The 23216-nt window shown below is 43.7% G+C and overlaps 2 protein-coding genes across 17 annotated transcripts in view; one reads left to right on the forward strand and one right to left on the reverse strand.

The window, feature by feature from the left end:
• Window positions 1–1250, forward strand: part of TUB (TUB bipartite transcription factor) — a 140864-nt gene extending 139614 nt beyond the window's left edge. For all 7 annotated transcript variants that reach the window (XM_064163660.1, XM_064163663.1, XM_064163661.1 and 4 more), the window contains one exon: window positions 122–1250. In XM_064163660.1, coding sequence (XP_064019730.1) covers window positions 122–255 — 134 coding nt within the window. In that variant the 3' untranslated portion in view covers window positions 256–1250. The remainder of the gene's footprint in view (window positions 1–121) is intronic.
• A 9146-nt stretch (window positions 1251–10396) lies between these two features.
• Window positions 10397–23216, reverse strand: part of RIC3 (RIC3 acetylcholine receptor chaperone) — a 46547-nt gene continuing 33727 nt past the window's right edge. For 7 of the 10 annotated variants that reach the window (XM_064163671.1, XM_064163670.1, XM_064163669.1 and 4 more), the window contains 4 exons: window positions 22392–22470; window positions 20145–20238; window positions 12338–12486; window positions 10397–11473 (listed from right to left, as the gene is read on the reverse strand). In XM_064163671.1, coding sequence (XP_064019741.1) covers window positions 10986–11473; window positions 12338–12486; window positions 20145–20238; window positions 22392–22470 — 810 coding nt within the window. In that variant the 3' untranslated portion in view covers window positions 10397–10985. Of the gene's footprint in view, window positions 11474–12337; window positions 12487–16949; window positions 17613–20144; window positions 20239–22391; window positions 22471–23216 lie in introns of those variants that run through there. The other 3 variants (XM_064163673.1, XR_010306748.1, XM_064163676.1) reach the window with 3 other exon arrangements.

Genomic DNA, 23216 nt, shown 5'->3' on the forward strand with positions numbered 1-23216 from the left:
TTGATGAGCGAGCATAGTTTGTGGTTTGTTTGGCCCAGGGGATGATGTTGGATGCATAATTATTTAGTAAGGGCCACCACCAAAATTAATGCTTTGTCACCTTTTATGCCCTTTCTTGCAGCTGACTATATAGTGATGCAGTTCGGGCGCGTGGCTGAGGATGTGTTCACCATGGACTACAACTACCCGATGTGTGCGCTACAAGCCTTTGCTATTGCCCTCTCCAGTTTTGACAGCAAGCTGGCTTGTGAGTAAAAGGGCTCGGGTGAGCATCCTCTGAAAGGAAGCAGTTTGCCCTATGATTCCCAGTTCCTGCTGGTGTCACGTATGGTTCGCGCTAAACAGGTCAGGGAAAACGCAGTTGTGGAGGACAACTCTGTTGCTGAAGAGAAAGTAGAAGGAAACTTCTGAAAAATCAGGACATTCAGGAAATAATGTTTTCCTTTTTTTTTTTCCTGTCATATTTTTCTCGAAGTGGCATCAGTTTGTGTAAATAGAAGCTCTCTCTCACGTCCTTGATTACGTTATGGAGATGTGCCATGATGTACTGTAGCGTGGCTCTAGCAGCACCATTCTAAATGGTGTCTTTTTTAAATCCAGAAGGGGCGTGCACGCTCAAACAGTTCCTTTTTACATCCTAAGAGTTATTCCAAGGCTGCAGTCGTGCATCCAGGTTGCATTCCTACATTGACTAATCAGAGCTTCACATCATCCAGCGTAAAGGAAAGATGACAAGAAAAGATGCACTTTTTGGAGTGTGCAAAGATTTCATGTAGTAGAAAGCCAAGGCTGAAGGTAGAAAACCTAGGCGGGACTGAGCTCGATGCATTGCTGTTGTGTACGTGGTAGGGCATGAGGAATTGTAATCGCAGTAGGAGGAAATGGAGAAGTAGAAAGCACAAAACAATGTTGCACAAGTCACTTGAATTCTAAGCTGTCGTTATGTTTTAACATCTACATGCTTTTTAATTTTGTTTGGGATGAAAATGTGTTTGGAGTGGAGAGAAAGAAAAGGAAACAGTCTAGATGCCAGGAAAGCGTAACTTATGTCGAATTTGGCTTGAGAGTGTTGGGAATTTATATCCTTGTATTGCTGTGGGAATTCAGACACATGTTTTGTATGAAGTGTTATAAACAGTTGGATAAAGGCTCTCTGCAGAGAGTCTTACTATTTTGAACAGACTGTGTAAAGCTGAGGAAGGTGAACGGAACTATTTTATTAAATTTGTCTGGCCTTTGCGATTTTACAATTTGTTGATTGTATTTTTTTAGCTTTCAGCTACAGCCACCTTGAATATTTATTTCCCACCGTAAGAACACTTGGTATCGATCGAAACTGACTGTGGTGTCCTGTAATGTAAATGTGCCAGCTACTGAGCTAAATCCTTCTAGGCAAATCTAGCATATGCTGCATACAAATGAGACTCTGGCAGGGCAGAAAATACCTTAAAATAGTCTGAGGGGTTTGTTTCTTTTTTAATCTGGAATATATAGACAAATGCCATTTCAAAGCAGAAATGAAGAACAAGCCATTCTCTTCTCTTCTGAACATCTCAAGAGCTGCAACCGAAAGCACACTGTAAAACACCTTTAAAAATGAGCCTTTCTGCTATTGTTCTGTACAATGTTATCCTGAACGCACACAGTCATAGAATTCACGTCTAGTTCACCAGAAGGGTGTTGAAATGTGAGTGAAGGAGTAGCTGTGTTCTGTACTCTGTTTTCAGATTCTCCTTTTTATTCTTTATAGACTCTTGCATTGCACAACCAAAGATTATGTAATGAGAAAATGAGATCAGACCTACTTGTCTCATAGCTGTCAGTCCCTTTTTGACTACAGGGGACAAGCCATAAAGAGGGGCTGTGTAGTTTGGACTGTGTCACTTCTTCGTATTTGCCTCCAGATTTTCTTCCCAGTATAGGGAAAAGGCAATTTCAGGTAAGTGGTGGAAATAACTAATTGGCAGCATTTTTGCTATTTAATATATATATATGTGTGTGTGTCTGTATCTATGGGGAAAAAAGAATCTGCTGGCTTTGAACGGTGTAAGTTTGATGGAGTCAAATGTCATCTTTAAACAACAGACCTTTTCTCAGACCTTTTTGCAGGAAGCCCTTCCACACAGTGGCATAAAATGGAAAGACACCTTTTGTTTGAGAGAAATGAGCAGTCAGTTCCTTCATGAACTATTGAAACAATGAGTCATGAGCTGCAGTGTGATACTTTGGCTCTGCACATGGGCGCTTTGTTTTTCTCTGCAGTTGGTGGTTTCCCACCACTTCACATCTCCATCTGTGAACTCACTTTGGACTGTTACAGAGCAGGGTCTTACTCTTTTCCTTACCTCGTGTCAATCTTCAAAAACTAGCTGCAAAGGTAAACAGAATTTTTTTTGTTTAGACTACTGGAAAAGCAGACAGGGATTCCCACTGCTCATCTTCAGGTGTGAGGTGGATTTCAAGGTCTCTGCAGCATGGGATCCACAAAGTCTGCTTGGCTTTAATTCAGTGGCTCAGCAGTCACCCGTTTAAAGCCCGAGAGAGTGGCATCTGACATAGTTTTCTGCCTCTCTCTGTGCACAACACTGTGTCAAAGGAACTAAGTGTCTTACAGCGCAAATATACAATCTGTTGGCTCGAGGAGTGGAGTTGCTTCAGGAAGGGTTATTTTTAATGTGGGTCCTAACAATGGCCTGACCTGTGTCATGGCCCCACAGGGAGCTGGCACGAAAAGGAAGCTTGTGTGCAGTGAACTCCTGCACAAGGGTGAGAACAAGGGGCTGGGGAAAGGCAAAGCATTCAGCTTCTTGGGACAGTTTTGCTGCCAGCACATTGTGTGACTTCACTCTCACTGCGTGTTCTTCCCAGCCAGGTATTTTTTTAACCTGTAAGCATGCCAGGAGGAAAGGGTGACTCACATTCCCATGTCTTAAGAGAATCACAGAGGGCTATCGGCCAATTAGCTGCCGAGGAAAAAATTCCCTGCTGTAAACTGGGATCACTAGAGGGGGATGTTAACCTGGGACATGAGGAGCTCTCATTAAAGCTAGTTCAGTTACAACAGGATTTGTGTTTAGTGGCCTTTGCCCAAATACTAATTTCTCACTGTCTCTGAGCAAGGTATTGGGTTCTTTGCACTTCACCATCTGCTCCAGAAGCAGCTGCTTTTGATCGAGCATCTGTATCATTTCTGATGGGCATTTCCAAACCTTGTTTTCCTAACTTGATAAAGGCACAGCAGGTTCTACTTTAACTTAGAGGCATAGCTGAGATTACACTGTCCTCACAAAATCAGGCTTGAGCAAACTTGGCGCAGCAGTAAAATCCTGGCACCGTGCATACTAATGTAAACGAGGAGTAGCTGGTTAGTGGCATGCTCATATTGGTAGCAGCTTCTGCAGGGCCTGCATGTCAATATGCCACAGGACATAACCTTGTTTACTTAGTGTGACAAAGAATTAGAATGGCACTGAGCTGTATATTTCCTTCACACAGTCCTAGTGAGTGTTTAGATATAGTACATTTATTTAGAAGTCAGATATTGATGATTTTTTTGCAGCTGCTGTTGATTTTGGCAGAGGCTTGTAAACAAATTCCCTGCCTGAATTGCTTATAGGCAAATACTGCATGCTTTAATGAGAGTTCTTAATGCAACTTGTCACTCTGTTTACATGAAACAGTTTCTTCCTGGCACTTTATCTAATTTTCTTCATCTCTGATGCTCTTTTCCTTCTCATTCTCTTGATCCCTTTATCTGTTCTTCAAGGTTGTGCAACTCAAAAGTGTTTGACAACATTATTCCATGATCTCTCCACAGATGAATAATGCCTTCAGTGCTCAGCCAGTGATGCTTCTACAATAGAAGCCTTATCAGAGAGGTGAATTTGGCCCGTTGGGTTTTTAGTAGAGTGAATTAACACATTAAAAGGTAGCATATTTAAAAAAAAACCCAAACCTCACCTAAAATGTAATCAGAATTTTTCTCGGTCAACATTCCACAATCAGTTTGCAAACCATTGGCTGCAAATCAGTGAGCAGAACTGTCCACGAGCCTGGAGGCAGACTGTTAGACAGATTTCCTTTGTAGTACTGCCTTATTTTTCCTTTTTCAAAAGGTTAGAAGTGATTGTGTGTTGGTGCCCTAACATAGAGTTTAGTTTTTAGAAGCCAGACATCCCCTCCACTCCTTTTGTAGGATGATATATGCCACATAAAATAGTAATGTCGCAGGCCACTGTTGCAAATTGTGATGCAAAGCAGTCTGAGAGAATGATTCTGTAACAGTTTCTGAGCAAGTCTCTCACTATTCAAGTTGCTTTATATAGTGGTGGCATTCCCAGCTGGCTGTCCTTGTGAGGTACTGGAATGGAAGGAGCTTTAGTGAAAGAGCTCTGTAATAAAATCAGGTAACTGCAGTATCAAAAACCATTGTGGAGTCAAAGGACACCACTGAGTTGTACCAGTCATGGTGAACCAATGCCATCACTTGGAACTTCCTGGTTTCTTCTCCCTTTTGATGAAGGAAAGCAGAGACTTTCACCAAGCAGAGACATCAGTGAGTACTGAGTGTTAGACCTACTTTTCTACCTAAAAAAAATCTTACCCCAACCTGAGTGCTGTGCATAAAAAAGAGGGAGGCCAACTTAGACCTTAGTAGAAAAAACCTCTCCCAAGTTCCTGTACCTCAGCTTTTTACAAATTTTATTATTTACTTACTAGAGATTTTACATAAGGCTGTGACAATGACTGGATGCCACATGGTGACAAAGAGTTCTTGTCCTGAAGAGATGACCCCTCTAGCCTAGTATCAGAATGTTCTGGCTTTGATTGTTGTGGTAAGGTAAGACAGAGGCTTGCCTGGTGTTTTGGGCAGAGAGAGTTTCTCCTGAGGTGTGGCACGCACCAGAGGGAAGATTTTGGGTTTGCTTCTGTGTGATCCTGACTAGTTCCCCCATAGTGTCCTATTATTCTCCTGAAACATAATTTGCAAGATTTCCCCTGGTTTTAAAGACGTGTGTACTCACCAATAGAACACCTTCACTTGGCAAAGAGGGCCAGCACATACAGGCTGTTGGCTCTCAGATTTCTCAAAAGGCTCCATTTTGATTACCAAAACAGCTTTATCCATATCAGTCTTGCTCTAGAATTACTCTGGCTGTGGAGCTGTGAGCCTCTCTTGTATGCGCTACTTAATGAAAACAGGTCTGTCGCCCTCCCTGCGTGAAATGTACCTTGCAGGGTTCCTTCTGTTGCACAACAACGGTCTGAATGTTTTGGTATTTTTGCTGTGAACTACAGCTCAGTAGCTGATACTTACAAATGCCTCTGTATTGGATGAAAAGGCATTTTGTTTAAATTGCCCTTTTTCAGTGAGGCTGTCACTGAGGAGACTCAAATTAACTGCCTCCCTTGGGACTGGCTAATGGAACCACTACACTGGCTAGCTAAATTGCTTTAGGAAGAGGATGCAGTTCAGAAAAAAATATGCTTGCATTTTTGAGAAGAAACCCTTCTTAATCACTGTTACTGGATTGCACAATGACACTGAAAGCTTGCCATGGTTTTATTTAGGGCTACAACGGCTGTTTGAAAATAGCTCTGATCAAAGCTTGCTAGCAAGTGAACTGGAATGAAGCTCTACTTGCAGGTCAGAACCTAGTGAGGGACAGTGAGTTCTCCTGCATCTACTCTGTGCTTAAGTAGTCTCTGCTTGCAAAAAAAGTGCTGAAATTCACAGATTTGTGATAAAATCAGCCTAGCCTTTTAGGCTGGCTAAAAGCTGGTGCAAATCTTGTACCCTCTTTTGTGCCTCGGTTCTAAGGAACTGAATAGAACTAATAGTTGTCAGATCTGTCTGTGTCTGTCCCTGTGCTGCTGGGAGGCTTCTCAGGAGTGTTATGAGGCTGGTGGGTGGCAGGTGGTGTTGGCATGCTAAGTATCCAATAATACTCACTGAAGGAATTACAGTAATATATGAAGAGTTTCCTGCCACTGATGTAGGAATTGAATAACTGTCTCCTTGGGCCAAATCTTGACACTCTTGGACTCTTTGGAAATCTAGTCAATGATTTCAGTGAGGACTGAATTTTTTTACCTAGGATCACTTTTGATCATTAAATGGGGGGGGAGGGGAAGAAAAAAGTGAGGGCAATCCAGCCGATTGATTTTTCTTCACCAAGTCAGGTGTTGTTGGCTGTGCTTCAGTTTGCACCAGCAGTTGCTTTAAAACGTAGTGCTGAATGCACTGCAGAGGTCCAGTTAATGCAGCTGCCTACTTAGGCTTTTCTGTGGCAGACTCAGACAGCTGGTGACTGGGCTGCCAATTGCTTCTTGTACCTTTGGGTTGGCTTTGTCTTTTTTACTTGGATGTGGCTCAGTTGCTCATGACTGCTTCTTGTTACAGCAGGCTGTCACGCACATTTGGTTTGAAAACACTGAGGCTCATGATTCATGGCTACCTTTATCCTCAAGTGGGATGTTTACAATGCAGTCTCTTTCTCCTGTTTGACACTGTGGCTTCTTGCTGAGGTTATCCCAGTTGGCACAATACCATTAGAAGTATCACCAACTTACAAGGTTCCCTCAGAGGAAGAGAATGTAATTTATAAACATTTTTATAGATCTTTTTAGCTGACTGGGTGAAATGACAAGGAAATTATTTGTTCTAATTTTTCTTTTCTTAAGCTTATCCTGAAGTTTGAGCTCTCATTTGATCAGTAAGCTTCTGATCCTGCAGCTCCATCTGTGCAAGCAGAATTCATCTTGACCTATGCAGACTTGGCTGGGGGCATCTGTCAATATGATCAGGACATAGTAAGTGATGGCATTTCCAAAGTCCTAACAGGAGTGCACTTCTGATGCTTTTAGGCACTCAAACATTGTGTAAGACATCATGTACCTTACCTATGTTAACCTACCGAATAACAGCAGGAGCGTTTTCACTCCCTTACATTTTTCTCAGGTTTGTTGTTTTGTTTTTGAGGCCATCCTAACTGTCCAGGCAAGTGTAATTCTATCAGATGTGTCTTACCAAATTGTGTCATGAGGCAGCTTACTTTGCTGGTGCAGAAAATCTCACAAGTACAAGAGGACAGTGTGTTTTCTGACAGTGGGCTTTGAGCACTGCTCAGGCTATGAAGTTCAAACAACTTGGTGAGCTCTGACACCTGCTAACAGGAGGTTTTCACTCCAGTCCGAGGGCATCAGATGATGTAATCATCACAATCCTGTTCTCTTCCCTAGGGAAAATCTCTTGTGCCCACCAGCTAGAAGTGGAGCTGTATCGACCCTGATGTGTCTATCAGCATTACAGTGTTTCGTTAGTGATTTTAAAATGCTCTCAAGATGTAGTTTGAGCTCAGAGCAGACAGTCTTTGAAGTAGCAATAGGTGTAGCAAGATGATTTGGTTGAGAGGCAGCTGCCTTTTCCAGCAGTTTTCTCAGCTGACATAGAGCAGTGCTTGATAGTCCTGCTGTGGAAAGCTGACGTAGCTCTTGCAGCTTGCTTCCTTGGATCTGCCTTAGCCATACTGCTCTCTGTGCACCACTGTTTATTTCTGAGGGTCAGTGCTCACAGTGCTAAACACAAATAGAGGAGTGTTTTGTACTCATGTCTCTGCCTCGTTTTCTGCTGCCTTACGTGTGATATTTTGAGGACCTCATCTGAAGTGGCACTACTTTCCTCTTTTTTTGGGGTGTGGGGTTGTTTCTACTGATTCTTAGATGCTTAGGGCAGTCTCTTCCATCTGGGGGCCAATCTGTGGCTAAGTATCAGCCTTAAACATCCACAAACTCAACCCAATGCTTCACAAGGAGGCCACACATCAGTTAGTAAAGCCTCACAGCAAGCAGTCAAGGAGCAGCAGGTAAGTATTGTTATCCTTTGGCAGTGAGGCTGTGATTTGCAGCTTACAAAAGCAAACAGCAGAAACAAGCAAAGAGTTCTTTTTAGAACTGGCACTAAAATTAAATTCTTAGTCCTAAACTGGTATTCTAACCACTGCCATCAACTAGTAGGCAGAGGTCTCTGTTTTGAACTTTATTGTGCAGAATAAACTGTTTTACTTCAGCTTGCAATACTGGAAGACCAGTATTACTACACTTACATTCACATAAACTCTTCAGGATGGCCCAGAATAAAATGTGAGGGTGCTGTGCAAGTGTCAGGAACTGCAAAGTTGCTCAGCAAGTATCTTCAGTCAGGCCCACTGATTTTTCCTAAGTGAAAAACCAACAGGGCTTTATTTGTAACTGGATAGTCAGTGTTTGCTATGTGGGCTGAAGATACACAAAAGCTGGACACTGTTAATTCTCATTTCTGGTTTAAAGCAGAGCAACAGCAGTGACATAGGTTTTCTAATGCCGTTGTCTTAAGCTGGTTGTGAAATATGGCTGTGCTGGATTCTCAGGTTTGATGATGCAGTGGCAAGGACTTTTGCTGTTGCTTTGCTTTGCCCTTTTTTTCTTTTCTGTAATTTTCTCCCTAAAAGCTCAACCCTGATTTCAAAAGCACTGGTTATTCTGTCTTTTGGACTACACAGCACAAGACCATGAGGATGAAGTTTGGTTGGTATCACTCCAAATACTTTCTTAGAGGTAGTAGATGTTTCTCAGCTTCTTAGTGATCTGTGTTATTTTAAGCTCCCTGTTTTTCCTGTGGATAATTTCCTCTTGTGTAAAATGTGTCTGGGTTTTTCCATATGGGGACACTCCAGAAAGCTACGTCAGTGAAACCTATGAATTAAAGTGTGTTAAATCCCTGTGTATATGTTCTCATTTCAAAGTAGGGTGGCCTTCAATTTTGCTTGTGTAATCCTCCAACAGGGGAATTAACTGCATGGTGCACTTCAAGGTTGTTCAGCTTCTCACCAAGATAGTGATGAGTATATGTAAAGGATTTACCCTTCTGTGTTCTTAGGGTGGCAATTCTGACTTGCAGGGCAGCATTTCCAACAGCTCCTTGAACTGTTACTTGCAGTGCTCAGCACCTACAGGCTAAGGACCATGTTTCTGAAGTCCTCGTTTTCTACTGCAGTGGTTTTGAGCATGCTTTGATTTATTGCTACCTTTATGATGGATTAAAGCTTCCTGCCAAAAGCCTGCTTGCTTTGGACTTTGTGGATGCTCGGGAGCTAAGGGCTGTATGCTGAAAGCATCTGCTTCAGTAGCATAGCAAAGCTTGATGCTAGGAGCATGGTGTAAATGATGCTGGTGCAACTAGGCTTATTTGTACAGTGCTCGTCAGAGCTGTGCTCGTTTCTCAGGAAATCTTCCTTTCTCTTTTTTCTTCATTTCTATCTGCCTGCCTCTGGCATTGAGAGCCTCGCTCAGCATTCATGCAAGCAGCCAAGACACAGGCCAGGTTTATTATGAACAGGTTTACCATTAAGCAATGCAACCCTTAAGATGCTTGCTGTTGCCTGCTGTGTAGCAGGACGTGTTTCTCCCTGTGTTCTGTTCCCACTCTGTGTGCTTGTCATCAGTCAGAGGACAAGATGGAAAGATGTGCATGGAAACGTAGCAAAGAAACTGCAAAACTGAAGCCTGTAAGACGCAGCTCTCCTACTATGGAAGAAAGAGCTCCTCCTGAAGGCAAAAAGTGGGGCATGTGGCTTTTCATGTGTTTGCATCGCATACAAGGAGACATTTCAGAGAGGGGAAAGCTGAAGCCAAGTGGGAAAAGGGAGGGTTGTATGAGCAGGAGGAATATCTGTTTGAAGGCTGTTGGTAAGCTGCTGTACAAGTTATGGCTAGCTACACACAGTGGGCACTTACTGGTACCTGGGGTGGAGCTGCAGAGACAATTGAGACCTCAGGACAGAGCTGCTGAGTCTTTCTGACATCATGCAATCAACCTGCACCTAGTATAATTTTCTCCTTTAGTGATGCAAAGAAATATGAAGCCTTTAGCTCTGCAACAGGTTTTTAAGGGAACAATTTAAAACTGGTCTTTGTGTTAGTAAAGGAGAACTTGTTGGTTTTTAATTTCATAGTGCTGTGACAGAATCATTTCTTGTCTTGCCCCCCACAGTGTGGCACGTGCTGCTTGCTGTGTCTGTGAGGACTGCAGTGGCCCACCAGACTCACTCAAGAGGACACAGCTGAATTCTGGAATTACCTATGCTAAGGGGCCTGGAAAGAAATTAGCTGGAAGATGGGAAGGTCAAAAACCAGGTTTGACTTAACATGCAGCCTGTGGTAGCCTTAATATTATTGGCCAGTGGACCTTTTTGTTGCTCACGACCACTTACTGTATTTTAGCTTCTTAATGGATGAAAATAGCTGCTTAAAAACCTCTATCTCATATTTAATAAAGAAGGCTGCTTTTTCATGCTTTTATAATATGTCTTGCACAAAATTAAATACACAAATTTGCCCAAATGAAGACAACCAAAGGTTTTAAGTTTTGCATACCTTTAAAAGCAGCAGGAATTTGAAGTACATCATGAGCACGTATTTGTATAGAGAAGTAAAATTCTGTGAGTCCACCTTTCTGTTGGCTGCAGCAGACCTGAGATGGCATCTATATTTCTCACGGTGATGGGCTGGACTACTGCTCCACTTGGAGCAGCCATGGGACATAGAGATGATAAACCACTGACATGGGATAACGGCAGCCTGTATGCTTGCCAAGTCACATAGCTGTATGAATCTACCCAGCCTGGCTGTTTCTACAGATGAACCAGAACTGTCTGTCTTCACATCCTTTGCACTCTGTCTGTCCACTCATGGCTTTTAGGAGTGTTTGTATTGTGAGAGTGCTGTTACAGAGAAAGAACGGATGGGCAGATGATATTACTTGGAGTGGACTGAAGGCAGTCCTTCAACAGCTTGAGTTCAGGTAGGTGCTGTGACTGATTGTTACCATAGGAATGAAACTGGTACAAGGAGCCAAACACAGAGAAATCTTTGGGAACAAAACCCATAGGAATGACAGTGTGTGATCTCTGCCTTCATAATCTAAACAACAGCCGCTATTGTCCCTACTACTCAAGTGCCTTCATGCTACGCTTTCTCAGCATGCCTGTTCCCTCTGAATCCCTGCCTTTCTGCTTTTTCAGTGCTGCATTTTCGTTTTCTGACTCCAAAGACAGATCCTCTTGGTCTGACTCTTCTGCTTCACTGCAGCTTTCAGAGTGGAATCCAGCATTCTCTGCTAGGACGGCAGGATCATCATCCTCATAACAACAGCAGCACTCCTCAGAGCTTTGGCTGTGCTGAAGGTCCCTCTCTTCTTCACTGATGCCAGTCACCTCATCCTTTTTCTGCATTACATCATGACTGACTCTTCCCATGGTGAGATCAGATAGCAGACCTTCACTGCACAGATAATCCTCTTCCATGTCCTCCATTCTTTCTGCTAGCTCTTCTGCAGAGGGCTGGCTCGGGTCAGGGTAATCTACAAGGATGGTGTCCTGTTTGCGCTTGAAGCAATCAGAATTCTCATAGACAGGGTAGGTCTCTTCTGGGTAACCTTAGGAGCAAAGTGATAGTGCAGCTTGAAGTATTAACAGCATCTAGAAGTAGTACTGACTTCAGCTCGATGTACAAGTTTGTCAGAGCAGTTATTGTTCGCACTGCCAGTGTAAGTGTCATATATTTAATGCCATGTATATGTCACAGTGTTAAATCCATGACAAGGCTTGGCAAAACAGGATTTCTTGGGAGGGGATGAGAAAATCTCACTTAGTTTTAGGGAGTAATGGTATCAACTCTGAATTTCAGGAGTGGCTGAGCTCTGCTGAAAGCTATGGGAGCTAGCAGGTGAAAATATGTCTTAGATCTTTAATTAGATACTTTCTGTGTTTGTTCTGTTTCTGTCTGCTGATTGTTTGATTAACATTTGGAAGACTTTTGCTATAAACAACATTGTATATAAAGTATTTCAACAACTGACTTGGTGCATTTCATTTTAGAAAATGAAACCTGATGTGCAAAAACAGAGCTCAAGGCTGCATGTTTTGGGTCATTTTTGAAAGCTTCTTAAAAGGCAAGAAATTGTCTGCATAGAAAATTATGGTAGTGAGCAGCTCAACTAGGAGAGCTTGAAACCACATTCGTGTGGCACACAAACACCACCCAGCAGCAGATGGAGCATATTTGAATGTTCATATGCCATTTTGGCAGCAGATAGTGTAGTGTTTATGCTACAGGAAGGGTTCAGTGTCTCAAAATCTATTTTCTTCCTCTTATGGTTGAGAAAACAAACCACCTCTTGTGAAGTTTTGAACACTGACTTCTGAAAAGGAAGGATAAATTTAACAAAACATTGTGAAAGGGTAGCCCTTCCTCATTTCTTTTCCTCAACAAGGTAATGGTAAGAGAGGCTCCTGCTTACCTTCCCAGTCCTCCATGTAAGGAGCTTCTTCAGCTTCCTTCTCAGGAGAGATGCCATCTATGAATTTTCCTTCTTTCATAACTCTAGTAATTTCTCGGAGCTGCTGAAGTAACCTTTTTTCCTGGTCTGTTGTAACATTTTGAGTCCTGCTAGAAAAATATTAGACACCAGAATTCAGCTCGCTGTTATTACAAACTACAAGCAGAGTTTGAACCCAACTGTTTGGTCCATCCCAGCACCACAATCTGAAGACAAGAGTATGATTACTATTCAGTATCTGCATATGGTGTGCACTGCAGCTTGGCATAAAGGTATATCTATCTATCCAGAAAGCCTGCAAACTTAAAACAGGCAAAGGAAGCCAATGAAGGAGTGTGATCAAAGTGACACACAAGCAGGACTTAGGGGACAAAGACACTGCAGAACTTCCTGGCTTTCAAGAGTGGTAAGAGACCACTAGAGGGCCATGTCCTGTTTGATGTATTAGAAGGAAATATAATTTAGAACCTATGCTACATTTAAAAACACTTTGGCCTGATGAAAATGTCTAACACAGACATAAGCCTGAAGAGTCTAATGATCTCTAATTATTACCACTAAAGGTATTAAATTTGCAAAGCCTCATTAAGATGTGTCAGTTGGACAGTTCATCTTGTCATAGTCAACAGTGATGCCCAGCAGAGAGGTGGGGGGGAGGGGGAGAAGCAGGAAAGAAGATTTAAAAATTAGTAGAGGGCTTTACATCTAACTTGAACTTGCCCTTCAGAATCAGAGTGTACCAATTACCATACACATTACCCCCAGCCCTGTGTGAGAACAGGGGCAAAGACACAGGACAGAGCTAATGACTGCAAGCACAAAGCCATGCAGGAGAATGCGTGCATACACAAAATGCATGAATGAGATCAACAAAGACATGCATTACCGCCAATTACCGCGTACGCAAAGGCACGCGTTACCGCCAATTACCGCGTACGCAAAGGCGGGCGTTACCACGTACGCAAAGGCACGCGTTACCGCCAATTACCGCGTACGCAAAGGCACGCATTACCGCCAATTCCCGCGTACGGAAAGGCACGCGTTACCGCCAATTACCGCATACGCAAAGGCACGCGTTACCGCGTACGCAAAGGCACGCGTTACCGCCAATTACCGCGTACGCAAAGGCACGCGTTACTGCCAATTACCGCGTACGCAAAGGCGGGCGTTACCACATACGCAAAGGCACGCGTTACCGCCAATTACCGCGTACGCAAAGGCGGGCGTTACCACGTACGCAAAGGCACGCGTTACCGCCAATTACCGCGTACGCAAAGGCACGCATTACCGCCAATTCCCGCGTACGGAAAGGCACGCGTTACCGCCAGTTACCGCGTACGCAAAGGCACGCGTTACCGCGTACGCAAAGGCACGCGTTACCGCCAATTACCGCGTACGCAAAGGCACGCAATACCGCGTACGCAAAGGCACGCGTTACCGCCAATTACCGCGTACGCAAAGACACGCGTTACCGCGTACGCAAAGGCACGCGTTACCGCCAATTACCGCGTACGCAAAGACATGCAGTAGGTAGAAGGTGCGCGTACGCAAAGGTACGCGTTACCGCCAATTACCGCGTACGCAAAGGCACGCATTACCGCGTACGCAAAGGCACGCGTTACCGCCAATTACCGCGTACGCAAAGGCACGCGTTACCGCGTACGCAAAGGCGGGCGTTACCGCGTACGCAAAGGCACGCGTTACCGCCAATTACCGCGTACGCAAAGGCACGCGTTACTGCCAATTACCGCGTACGCAAAGGCGGGCGTTACCGCCAATTACCGCGTACGCAAAGGCGGGCGTTACCACGTACGCAAAGGCACGCGTTACCGCCAATTACCGCGTACGCAAAGGCACGCATTACCGCCAATTCCCGCGTACGGAAAGGCACGCGTTACCGCCAATTACCGCATACGCAAAGGCACGCGTTACCGCGTACGCAAAGGCACGCGTTACCGCCAATTACCGCGTACGCAAAGGCACGCGTTACCGCCAATTACCGCGTACGCAAAGGCACGCAATACCGCGTACGCAAAGGCACGCGTTACCGCCAATTACCGCGTACGCAAAGACATGCAGTAGGTAGAAGGTGCGCGTACGCAAAGGTACGCGTTACCGCCAATTACCGCGTACGCAAAGGCACGCATTACCGCGTACGCAAAGGCACGCGTTACCGCGTACGCAAAGGCACGCGTTACCGCCAATTACCGCGTACGCAAAGGCACGCGTTACCGCGTACGCAAAGGCACGCGTTACCGCCAATTACCGCGTACGCAAAGGCACGCGTTACCGCGTACGCAAAGGCGGGCGTTACCGCGTACGCAAAGGCACGCGTTACCGCCAATTACCGCGTACGCAAAGGCACGCGTTACCGCGTACGCAAAGGCGGGCGTTACCGCGTACGCAAAGGCACGCGTTACCGCCAATTACCGCGTACGCAAAGGCACGCGTTACCGCGTACGCAAAGGCACGCGTTACCGCCAATTACCGCGTACGCAAAGACATGCAGTAGGTAGAAGGTGCGCGTACGCAAAGGTACGCGTTACCGCCAATTACCGCGTACGCAAAGGCACGCATTACCGCGTACGCAAAGGCACGCGTTACCGCCAATTACCGCGTACGCAAAGGCACGCATTACCGCGTACGCAAAGGCACGCGTTACCGCCAATTACCGCGCACGCAAAGGCACGCGTTACCGCCAATTACCGCGTACGCAAAGGCACGCATTACCGCGTACGCAAAGGCACACGTTACCGCCAATTACCGCGTACGCAAAGACATGCAATAGGTAGAAGGTGCGCGTACGCAAAGGCACGCGTTACCGCCAATTACCGCGTACGCAAAGGCACGCGTTACCGCCAATTACCGCGTACGCAAAGGCGGGCATTACCGCGTACGCAAAGGCACGCGTTACCGCCAATTACCGCGTACGCAAAGGCACGCGTTACCGCCAATTACCGCGTACGCAAAGGCACGCATTACCGCGTACGCAAAGGCACGCGTTACCGCCAATTACCGCGTACGCAAAGGCACGCGTTACCGCCAATTACCGCATACTAAAACGCAGCAATTACCATGTAGGCAGAAGGCATGGAGGACATTTGTTTGATGGTGATCAAAGGTGCTAGATTTTGTGCATTGCTGCAGTTGTTTGAAAGTGACCTTAGCTCACTGGGTTAATTAGCAGTTCCCCAGCTTAATCAGTCTGACTGAAATCACAAGGTTAAATATCACTCCGGTGCACTTCCCCTGACTGGAAGGTTGCCTAACAGTTTGAAATATTGATATGTACCAACACTATGTGGAGGCTGCAGTGAATACCTTCATGTTGTGGTGGCAGTTTGTTCCACAGAACAAGCAAAGGCTTGAGGCAGTAACTTCTCCAAAGCCTGGGTTATTGTATAGGGTTAACACTCCAGGGGGAGTAACCCTGAACCTGACCCTAGGGGTCTTGGCTCCTCCCCAGGGGTGGGCCACACTCCACGTGATGGTTAGCCCCCTCACCCCCCACTTCCTGTCCTATAAAGGAGAGGGGCTTCCTGCTTTTCTCTCTCTCACTTCGCTCCCTCTCCACGCACACACACACACACACACACACAGAGCATGCCAGCACACCACGTGGCAGCCACGAGGCAGAGACACCATCACATCACTCAGGTTGTATTTATCCCTTTTTGTATTTTGCTGTTTTCCCTTCCCTACCCTTTGTAAACTTCCCTACCTCCAATACCTTTTCTAAGTTATTGTTAAACTTTTCCTTTTAACTTCCAAATCGAGTGAGGTTGATTTATTTGGGTGTGCTTACCTCTCTCTCTCTCCCTGTATCTAATCCCTATCTTGGGAAAGGAGGGGGAAGAGGGGAGGTCACTCTATAAATTGTTATTTGGTCTATCAAATTTATTAGAGTCTCTGGGAACTTACATTAGAACCCAAGACAATTCATTTGGCACCCAACGTGGGGCTCGAACCCAGGACCCTGAGATTAAGAGTCTCATGCCGTGGCAGTGAGAGCGCCGAATCCTAACCACTAGACAATGAATTTGATAGACCCAACAACAATTTATAGAGTGCCCTCCCCTCTTCCCCCTCCTTTCCCAAGATAGGGATTAGATATAGGGGGGGAGAGAGAGAGAGAGAGAGGGGTAAGCACACACAAATAAATCAATCTCACTCGATTTGGAAGTTAAAAGGAAAAGTTTAACAGTAACTTAGAAAAGGTATTGGAGGTAGGGAAGTTTACAAAGGATAGGGAAGGGAAAACAGCAAAATACAAAAAGGGATAAATGCAACCTGAGTGATGTGATGGTGTCTCTGCCTCGTGGCTGCCACGTGGTGTGCTGGCATGCAGTGTGTGTGTGTGTGTCGAGAGGGAGCAAAGCGAGAGAGAGAGACAGAGAGAGAGAGGGAGGAAGAGCAGGAAGCCCCTCTCTTTTATAGGACAGGAGTGGGGGAGAGTGGGCTAACCATCACCTGGAGTGTGGCCCACCCCTGGGGAGGGGCCAAGACCCCTAGGGTCAGGTTCAGGATTACTCCCCCTGGCGTGTTAACCCTATACAGTTATGCAGATATACAATCTGAGATGTGAGTTAAAAGGCAAATGCAGATGCTTTCATCAGCTTGCTGTCTTTGACACAAGCTGTAACAGAACTGCCACACAAATCCTCCTTTATAGACAAGTGTATTTAATTTGAATAGGTAGCACCTGGATGCAGACAGAGAACTCTGTTTAGAACAATGGGGAGATAGGTGAGCTCAGATAATGGGATCAATCAATGCAGCTGTGTTGCTCTGGCACTTCATACAGGAAAATTCCTAATACCTGGAATACCCTCATTAGGAAGTGTTGCTGTCTTACTGCAACACAAGGTCTCTCAATTTCAGAGTATTACTCCTCCAGATACCTCCTTGCTTGAAAGACCAATTTCCCTGCAGAGAGAGAGAAACCAAAGCTCATGCACTCTCTTTACTTCCTTTATGGCCTCCAAGAAGAGTTACTGTAGGAGGCTGGAAATATGCTAAGATCTCACTGCTTGCTAATGGGAAGTTTACCAGGGCATAATGCACTTACAAATACCAAGATAACAGATACAAAATATTTGTAGTCAGCATTAGCATTAACACAGCTACTTTCATAATACTTACACTTTGTAGATTCCCAAAATGCTCGGCAATAGGTAAAATGAAGGTTTCTTATTCTTAGACTTTGATCAGAACATTTCCTAAAGAGCTATCATGACTGCAGAGAAAAATTCATAATCTAATTTGGTATCTCAGACATGTCAACCTGTGCGTTTCTGATTCATGATCTTAAAATACTTAACTATTAGAATGCAGCTATAGCTTTAAAATGACACCTTGCAGAGCACAGCCTTCATCTCCCCCATTACTCTCCTTCCTCCCCCCCATCACATTTGTGAAGTCTGTGATAAAAAGCAATTTTTGCCAACTGACGGTCTGGTCAACAGGACCTGAAAAATAGGTGTTTGAGCTAAATTATATTTTTTAGTACAATACTCACACTGAGCAAAGTATTTACTAATATGCTTCAAATGAAGGTTTCATAACACCATATACAGACACCAGTGAAAAGACATCTGTGAGAATGGGTAGGGAAGTCTTATGTACCCAACTCCACCAAATCTAAGTTTGCCTGCCTACCTTCTACAGCACAGGGCTGTGAAAAGCAGCTAACAGTATTGAGATTTCTTCCAGCTTTACTTCATTCAGATGCTTTTTTAAGGGAAAGAACAGGACAGGCTAAAGCAGGACAAGAAAGCAACACACATGCTCACTATAGAAGAAAGCAGAATAAAATCGCACAGGACAGTGTACATTATTTCTTTGGAACTGTCCTGCCAATCTCAGCTGGCTTTGAAAAGCATTTTTTTTCTCTTTTTAAAGAAAATACACAAAATTAGAAAGTCTCTGGAGTCTAAGAATTGTCACCAGGAAAAGCAAGCCAGGATGAATCCTGGAGCAGTTCAGCCAGGAGGAGAATGCTGCTGAACTATACTGAGTCACTGGTTACTGATGATTATCTGGCCAGGCTGGGAGTCATTCTGCCATATCTAGAATAATGGGCCATGGTCTCACCTTGAGTCTTTCAGTGTTACCTCAAATTTGATACCAGATTTCTTTCTCTGACTTCTCTGTTGTAAAGATTTCTGTTTAACTGCATATTAATAAATTCAGCTTAAAGTAATTATTGTTCTTTTCCTGTTTCCTTTTTGTTTAAGCCTATCAACACTCAGATTGAATAAACTTAACCCTGTACTCTGCTCCTAACCATGCATTTTATTTTAAGACATTCATCCAGTACTATTGAATTTGACAAGTTCACAACATAGATTAAGAAAGCTTATAAGCCTGGGTATATTTGAAAACCAGCTATTTGCTCCATCTAGAGGTGCTTTCCCCCTTCTCTTTACAGAGGCTAAATACAAAACTATTAGAATTAGGATTTGATTTCCCCTGAGACCTTTAGATCCATCTATATAAATAGTTTGGTGAACAAAGAAGGGAAGTTTGACTAAATAGAGGCTCCAAGCCAATAACACAGAGTGGAACAAATACTGGATTGACCCTAAACCCGTTTTCTCAGTAAAATAATATCCTATCCTAAGTTAGCAGACTATCTGGGCAGCTCATAAGCCTGTCTCTGGCAGCTTAAAGGTATCTGTAGAGCACCATGTCAGCGCTCCAAAAGAAAGATGAGCCACAGTCGAAACAGCATCCTTCTGTTTCACTAGCAAAACCAGGGCAGCTTAGGGGTTCTCCCTCTGGAACCTGGCCTAACACAGACAGGTCTGGCACCTGGTCTTGCCAAGACAAGTGCAGCTGCTATGTAGGGCATGGTGCAAAGTGGGCAAAACTACAGGCTCCAAGAGAACGCCTTCTGAAGTTTGAGTGAACATAATGTACACGTTCAGCGCAGAACCGATCCCACAAAACAAGTTACAGCAGGCACTGATTGAGCTGGACAACATTAACGTATTACAACCTGAACAGCTTTTTTCCTTGCAAATGTCACCCAAATATTCATGGTATTTAAATTTGTCAACACTGCAGCTGTGCATTGTTACACCCCTTATGAAAAGCACAGACTTGTTTCTGGTTTTTCTATCATGTAGAACAGTGACTTCAGATTTATAGCAAGTATTAATGAACATAATAGATTTTTAAGTTCTGATTTTACTACTTCTGTCTTTCATATTTAGAAGCAAATGCATGGATTTACTGGCTGTGGGGTAGAACTAACTTAGGGAATCAGACTATTATAGAATTCTGCTCGTAAAGAAACATTTATGGGTATTCTAACAGGCACTGCATAGATTGTAGCAGCATTTCTATTTAGAAAAATAATCCAGAGAAGGGGAACATAACATAAAACAAATGAGTCTCTTAGGAATCATTCAAAGTATTACCTAGGTCACACACGACAGGCCAGTTTATATACTTTAAATGTAGATGGTTTATTCCCTGTTTACACACACCTATCATGACCTTCCACATAAGGCACTGTACCAAGGTGGAAGGTAGGGATAGTTGCAATTCTGTTTAAGGAAAATGAAGTTGCAAAAAAACTATTTATTTTGGATATAGATGCAGAAAAGAGAAAATCTACAGAACAAAAACTGTCACATGTAAAATCTGACTTCTGCATTCTGAAGTAGCAATAGAAACATTATTTAAATACAGCCAATGTACATAAGTTCAATTCCTAAGCAGAGCAGAATCCCTCCTTAAAATGCCATCATTTGAAGCATACCTGTCACAGTTAGGTCCCACTCTGTTGATTAATTTTTCCATAGCTTCTTCTGTCTCTCTCAATTTTTCCTGGAGTTGATTGAGCTCATAATCAGCTGTAAAATAAGCAAAGTGACAAGATCTGTCAGTAGGAACTTTGAATGTGTATCCCTGTGCCATTCTCACAGGCAGCACATGCTGTACTGAACCAAACTCACTGCAAAGAAATTAAAGCACTCTGCTTTAAGAGTTCTGCCTACTTCTCTTGGGCGAAGAAGGTGAAGACTATTGTCAGTGGTAAAGCACCATTTTTCAAAGGCTCCCAAGCAACCTCCCGGTAAGCAGTGAGAGGGCCACTGAATCACAGAAACATCCAGGTTGGAAAAGGCCCTCAGGATCACCAAGTCCAACCTTTAACCCTACCTTAAACTATATCCCTAAGCACCACATCCAAATGACCCTTAAACACATCCAGAGTGGGTGACTCAACCATTTCCCTGAGTAGCTCATTCCAGTGCCTGACCACTCTCTCCATGAAAATTTTTTTCTAATATCCAATCTAAACCTACCAGCCTCAGCTTGAGGACATCCCCCCTTGTTCTGTCTCCAATTACCTGTGAGAAGAGACCAGCAGCGGCCTCTTCACAACTTCCCTTCAGGTAGTTGCAGACAGCAATGAGGTCTCCCCTCAGCCTCCTCTTACTCAAACTAACCATCCCCAGCTGCCTCAGTCACTCCTCATAAGATTTATTCTCTAGGCCCTTCACCAGTTTCATTGCCCTCCTCTGGACCTGCTCCAGAACCTCCACATCTCTCTTGCATTGCAGTGCCTAAAACAGAACACAATATTAGACTAGCTTTAATTTAGCATAACACATTAACAGTAAAGATGCAACAGCATGAACAGCCACAGAAATGCTTGAGCTCCTTGTTTGGCTTTTGTAGTTCACACTCAAAACCCTGTACCTGAGACTGCAGACGAAAATGAACCAGCCTAGGTTAGTGAAACAGTTGCCCCAGGCGCACTCATTTAAACAGCACAAAGATATAACTGAAATCCAGTATTGTGGGAATGGAGAAAGACGTCCACAAGCACCCTGCCTTTAGAAAGGTCTCTGTTCTGGCAGAGAATGCCATCACTTCATGTATCACTGATGTCATAGTACTGCATGTCTGAGACTTTAAAAATAGAGGAAGCAAAGGGAAGTTATTCAATTCAAGTCAGTAAGTGGCTACTCAGCCTTCAGGTGGCTTGGCCCCTGCTCTGCTACAGCTTGCCATGAATGCTTTAGGAATACAAATGAAGAGCATTATAAAAAGGCAGAATAATTGTCATCACTAATTCTCTGGGTTATAATGATGGTAAATGTTTAACTTACTGCAAAGTTAGTTTCTCTTACTAAGCATTAGAGAAAAAAAAATACAATTACCATTGCTAATAAATTGCATAAAATTGGAAGGCACAGTGCAGTGTAAGTGCACTGAGAAGACAATCTATAGCACTGAGTACATTAGCTATTCCTAATATACGCATTAATGTCAAGATAATTACAGCTATGTTAAGAGAATTACCTTACTGTTAGCACTTTCATAAGGCCCTAAGTACTTTACTTCCCTATTACAACTTAGCCAGCCAAACACCACATCCAATCTTCACTACTCATTCAATCTTCAATAGTAAGCTAATTTATCTAATGAATGCCTACAAGCAGTTGAATCTCTCCCACTGATGCTTAAGTAAAATCAAAATAACATTTCCCAATACTATTTGCTTGCTTTATTGCACTTATGAAAACTCTGAGCATTGCAAAAAGGGAAGGAAAAAGGTAGGGAAATGCCTGGTGATGGTTAAGAATTCACAAATTCAAATGGATGAAACTAGATATTAATAATATATTTATATACTATTACGGATTATGGGATAATTATACATGGACATCTTATTATCCATTTTCAACTATTAGCTACACAGCTCTTCAGCAAATCCACAGAGTTAATTCAGCAGACTTCATGAAAAGCAACTGCTTCCAGGAGGGATTGAGATCAGGCTACTGTTGCAGAATATCATTAGCTGAATGAGATTAGAAAGTGACCACACAGTAATTCACTTGAAATCTTGCTCATTCCACCACAGAAGCTTCTGGGTTGCTCTTTATGGGAGAGAACAGTAGCTTTACAGTGTGCCCAGAACTTGACGAACCTGGTTGGACCATGTCTCTACAGAGTCAAGAACTACCCAGCTATATCATACCTCAAAAGTCATACTCACTGATTTTCCTCTTGGCATTTCCAGGTGCAGCAGTAGGGCATTTCCTCTCTCCAGCAGTAGTTTTTCCCTTGGAAGCCAGCTGGTCAGTGAAAACAGATAACCCTTCTATGAGTTACCACCATAACAATATATAAGCCCCAAAGGCAACAGGAAAAAAAGGATTAAAAACCCTAAAATATGTCAGAGAGTAACCACAGAAAAGCATTCCCAGCAGTGAAACCAGATGACCATGAAAAATGCCTGGGAAGTATTGCCAGCTGAAAACTCCTGAAACACACTTGGAATAAATTATATTTTTAAGCACAGTGAAGACATAGCTCATAAAAATAACTTGGCTTCAGAATTACTTATCTGTTTCATTTTTCTGTGTATAGGAAGAGAAAAAAAACCCCCCACCACATTGGGCAGTTATTGTGAAATAAGAGGCAGGTCCTGAAGGAATTATGCGACCCTGCTTGTCTGTCCTGCAAGGCTTTCTACCATTATTCCTTATCAATTTTCCAACTGCAGCAAAGACACTGCATGGCTCTATAGAGCAGATGCAGGATGTCCATGCCTTTTGTCTTCTGTTTGATCACTTTACCCAATTCACTTTGTCCTTGCCTCTGTTAGACCAAAGCAGGCTCAACTGTTTGGACACTGCCCATTCTGGACTCCCACTCAAAGGAAAGAACATTTCCACAAGTCCACTTTTCCCTCCTTCCACACAGCTGACTGTCATTGCCAACGTGCAAGTCACATCTCTGTAACAAAAAGCTGTGAGAAGTTCAAAATATGTGTGAAAAACACCTGAGGGGAATTTGCATGTGCTTTTTATTTAAGCTA

This window comes from Pogoniulus pusillus, chromosome 24 (assembly GCF_015220805.1).
Source record: "Pogoniulus pusillus isolate bPogPus1 chromosome 24, bPogPus1.pri, whole genome shotgun sequence".
NCBI lineage: Eukaryota > Metazoa > Chordata > Aves > Piciformes > Lybiidae > Pogoniulus > Pogoniulus pusillus.